The 4,547-nt window shown below is 48.1% G+C and overlaps 1 protein-coding gene across 1 annotated transcript; it reads right to left on the bottom strand.

The window, feature by feature from the left end:
- Window positions 1-35: 35 nt before the first annotated feature.
- ccnd1 (cyclin D1) lies at window positions 36-4,085 on the bottom strand. Its single transcript, XM_031877164.1, has 5 exons — window positions 3,624-4,085; window positions 2,119-2,334; window positions 1,226-1,385; window positions 520-668; window positions 36-402 (listed from the first exon to the last, which is right to left on the bottom strand). The coding sequence occupies exons 1-5, from the start codon at window positions 3,819-3,821 to the stop codon at window positions 247-249; spliced, it is 879 nt and encodes a 292-aa protein (XP_031733024.1). The 5' UTR covers window positions 3,822-4,085; the 3' UTR covers window positions 36-246.
- Window positions 4,086-4,547: the final 462 nt, after the last annotated feature.

Raw genomic sequence — 4,547 nt, 5'->3', positions numbered from 1 at the left:
GGGGGGGGGGGGGGGGGGGGGGGGGGGGGGGGGGGGGGGGGGCAGCGCTCTGTCCCGTCTTGGCAGCCGGGGCGGACAGCGGGCATGTGAGTGACATGTCGGCCATGATAGCAGCCCAGGAAGAAGGAGGGGGAGGGGAGGCTGGGTTCAGATGAGGAACCCCTTCCCCAGCCCGCCCATCACCGCCCTCTGTCCACAACTTTCCTTCGATTATCAGGTCGCCGCGCGGCGCGGCCGTCAGTCATTTCAGATGTTGATGTCTCGGACGTCTGTCGGAGTGCAGGACAGGTCCACGTCCTCGTCCACGTGTTTGCTTTCTGTCGTGCTGCTGTGCTGCTGAGCCTGTCGCAGGCTGGACTCCAGCAGGGACTCGATCTGCTCCTGACACGACCGCAAGCAGTCCTGCCGACACGAGATCAACAGTGAGTGAGTCAACACGAGCACGCTGCCAACATCAAGAGCAAGCAATGGCTTTTTCCACATTCAAATATGGCTTTGGGAGAAAGTGTGTTTGCATACCGGGTCACTGCGGATGACCTGCGACAGGAAGTTGGTGAGGTTCTGGGAGGACAGCGAGGCGTCCTGGCTCTTCAGGTAGAGGCCTTGAACAGCTGCCACCACACTGCCCGCTGCCACCATGGACGGAGGACTGGCGATGAAGTTGACATCTGTGGAAACAGCACAAGCACGTGTTACAACATCCAACATCGACAGCACAGACCACCATTATGCAACACCACATCTACTTTACTTCAAACATAGGAATAGAACTCTTGTTAATGAAGCCTACGAGTTCCTGATCCATGTGCACTGTTGGAAGAGATGCCTTACATTTAACTAATATAAACTGACTCCAGACCAGACAGATCTCTTCCTACATCCTCCAACAGGACAACAACACATGACTATGCTCACACAATGCTACACATCTGCCCCTCTGGACCTCCAACATTTATTAACTAATAATGACAACATGGTCAGATCAGAATAACAAACTAGCTGGGAGCGTAATCCCAAACTGGGGCTCCAGAGCAGCGTCAGTGAAACCCTAATCAAGCCTGTCTGAGACCTGCGTCACAGAGAAAGAACAGCTAAATACACAGGAAACAGGCAATATTACATCTACAGATAGAGGAGATGAAATATTGTTAAATATATAAGAATGATCATCCAGTAGATTTACTGTAACATGAACTTGTATTAAGACATAATGTTCATATCCTACCTGTGGCACAGAGAGCCACGAAGGTCTGAGCGTGTTTCCTGAGGATCTGCTTGGTGGACGGGTAGATCTTCAGCTTGGACAGGAAGTGCTCGATGAAGTCGTGAGGCGTGACTGAAGCCAGGTCCCACTTCAGCTTGTTGAGAACCAGCAGCTCCATTTGCTGTGGACAGACCAGACCAGAGGCATTCACTCAAACAGACCCAGAACAAGCAGCACCGAAATATGGGCTTGACTTTGTTCTGATACCATCTTAGTTCATGGTTCTGGCTTTCCTTCTTCCTTCCTTCCCTGTAGTGCCCAAAATAGTTCAGCTACTCAAAAATGTATTTTGATAAGTTGCTATGCAAGTTTACTAGATGCATAATCTACTTGCTCAATGATTTGTTTTTATTATTTATTGATTACTAAACTAGATATAAATACCACACACACACACACATCAATACAGTAACACATGCATGTCTCTGTTGTGTGTGAATATGACATATCACACACACACAATGATCCGCCAGTGCCTGTAGTTCTTCATGTTCTCTCGTTGCCAGCAGCCTGCACCTCTTTCTCGTGGCCACTAGGTGTCGCTGTGAGTCCGTGTTTTTTTGGCAGTCACTGAGACCATTCATGAAATGAGAGAGGCCTCGAAGTCGCCATGGGAAAGTCACAGGCAGCATTCAGACCGCTGCCCCAAAGCTACATTTCTACCTTTTCTCATGTCAACCAAAGGATTTTTCTCAGATACAGTTTGGATATTTTATGAAAATGTTGACACTGACAAACCAGAAGAACTACAAGCACTCTGTCGGTGTGTTCCTGTCATGTGGTCTCCAGTGAGTTCTGCTCATGTAGGCTACTGTATGTGTTACGCAACATCCATGTCTGCAGAACTCAATTACCAGCAGCTCTCCGGGCTGGACCGAGTTGTCCGTGTAGATGCAGAGTTTCTCCGCCGTTAAGGGAACAGTTTCCTTCATCTTGGATGCCAGAAACATGCACGTGGCTCCCAGCAGCTGTAGTCTTGTTTTCCTGGTGGCCTCCACTGATAAAAATCGGTCCAAATAGTTCATAGCCAGCGGAAAAACCTCCTCCTCGCATTTCTGTTCCTCGCAGACCTGGAGGTGAGAAAAGCACTTATTGGTTGCTGGAGGAAAAGCCCCCATTCACATGCACTGTTAAATCCTCTCCCCCACCGACTCTATACGTCTCATTCCGTGCACAGCTGTTCGCATTAAATCATCCGAACATGAGTGAAAAGGAATTAAACATTTCGTGCATCTAATTCACTCGAGTTGAAATATCCCGTGTTCAGCGCTATTTAATGCAAACACAGCGAACACGTTTAAAAGCAGAGTATGAAACATTTATTAGAGTAAGTAAGAAGTGTGCAGTCAGTTCTGACTGAGACACAAAGGTGGCGTCGATGCGAGTTTCACTCTGCAATTTCAACTTCGTCATCTTTTCATAAAATAATTAGAAATATTTAAAAATTACCAGGGTGCGCACAATTATCATGTAAATGATGCTCATCGAATGCCTGTTCGGATGACAGTACAATGTGTCGAATTGTGACACAGATGGATTCAATAAAAAATGTTTTCTCAGACTGCTTATTGGAGTGCTGCAGGCGACACTTCCCGTCGGCTCTCCGATGCACAATTTCAGAAATTAATATAAAATATAAAACTACAAAGACTTCAATCCAATAGTTCATGTTAATGTTAAAACACATGTAATCTATCAAATCCGACTCTTGAAATGGACAGAATACGTTCGCACTTTGACTAAATGCCCTTTTTCCTGAGCGACCTTCACACACACAGCAGCGACGCTCGTGAAGCAAAACAAACTTTTCCAGTTGATACCAGTCCATCGAGCTGAAGCAGCCCCACCAACCCGCCTCATGGTACAGCAGCATTTTCGGCTGATTGAACCGAGTTACTGTCATTGCTGCTGATGTTATAGATTTTTAATGATATTAAAATCCTTCTCTTATACGACAACAAAGATGGCGCGTAATACTGGCACGGGCCAGACTGCATACGTGTACATTGCTGTTATTTTGGAATATTTTCCACATGTAATTACATTTCATAACCTTCTGTAAAATGTAGGCTAAGACATAATCAATAAGAAAGGTGTACAAAGTGAGTGCGGTCCGGAGCCAATATCGCATCTTATAGCCGAAGGACCACCCAGCACTCGTGAGGACAGACTTTTCAAAGCGTTTATGTAACGTGCACAGTGAATTAACACACATTAGCCTCTCACACACGCACAGCTTTCACCTTTACACTAACTCATCATGTTGTGGAAACAGCCCGCATACAGCAAGCGACAAACCAACAAGTTAGCAGCGACACTCGGCCACTGAAGTCGAAAGTTGAAGTGAAGTAAAACCAACCTCTAGCATCCAGGTGGCAACTATTTTCCTCATTTTGGGTACAATTTCTTTCTGGACACACTTGAAGTAGTTTGGCGACGGCAGGTAGTTCTCCTCTGCCTTCAGCATGGTGTGGAGAACTCGGTCGTTGAGCAGGTTGACGTCCTGGTAGGCTCTCCTGATGGAGTCCACCTCGCAGCACAGCAGCTGGTCCTCCATAGTGGGCTACTTCTGGTATTAGGGTTATTATCACCGTCGATGTAATGTGTGTTCTCACCCTGTCTCAGTACGTCTGTATTACTGAGGAACCGGCTGCGGCAGACAGAAGGCTGCAGTCCGCTGATTTTAAATCACTTTCTTCTTGCTGGGCTGCTGCCGCTGCGAACTGTTGCTCCTCCGGTGTGCGCGAGCCCACTGAAGCACAGAACGCTTCCTTCTGCGAGACAAAAACCCCTGCCTCGCGCTCAGCGAACACGCACAGGCTCACACTCACACACAGCACGCGCGCCCCGGAGAGGGGGAGGTGGAGGGGTGCGTGCGTGCGATGACGTCAGCTGTTGTTAGGAGGGAGGGAGGGAGGGGGATCAAAGAGACAAGCAGGCTGCTAGGGAGCGCGCGAGGAAGGGATTCTATTATATATATATTGCGGCAGACAGAAGGCTGCAGTTATATATATATATATATATATATATAAAAGGAAAGAGAGAGCGAGGGGAGGACCCCCACCCCCAGTTTTTGAGCAGGAGGTGGGAGGTCCGGGGCCGACTCTGGGGGACGTCTGTCGCCGGTGGAGGTTGGCAGCTTGGCGTCGGTAGGGGGCGATAACGGCTTTACACCGCTTCTTCCTCTGTCGTTACCAAAGACTCAATGAAAGCAGCAGCTCTCTCAACAAACTGTGCTGAACATGAGGTGAGCACATGGGACAATAGTGCAGTGTGAAACACA

The sequence above is a fragment of the Anarrhichthys ocellatus genome, unplaced genomic scaffold (genome assembly GCF_004355925.1).
Source record: "Anarrhichthys ocellatus isolate YVR2014 unplaced genomic scaffold, GSC_Weel_1.0 scaffold127, whole genome shotgun sequence".
Classification (NCBI taxonomy): Eukaryota; Metazoa; Chordata; class Actinopteri; order Perciformes; family Anarhichadidae; genus Anarrhichthys; species Anarrhichthys ocellatus.
Note: the sequence above shows the minus strand (reverse complement) of the source record. Positions and strands in the feature narration are given on the sequence as shown.

Bases quoted from the DNA above. Each gene is read 5' to 3' on its own strand.
- ccnd1 (XM_031877164.1), bottom strand. From the start codon at position 3,821: ATGGAGGACCAGCTGCTGTGCTGCGAGGTGGACTCCATCAGGAGAGCC. The intron at 1,386-2,118 runs GTAATTGAGTTC...GTCTGTCCACAG, and splicing joins TCCAGCCCGGAGAGCTGCTG to CAAATGGAGCTGCTGGTTCT. The intron at 403-519 runs GTATGCAAACAC...TCGTGTCGGCAG, and splicing joins AGGTCATCCGCAGTGACCCG to GACTGCTTGCGGTCGTGTCA.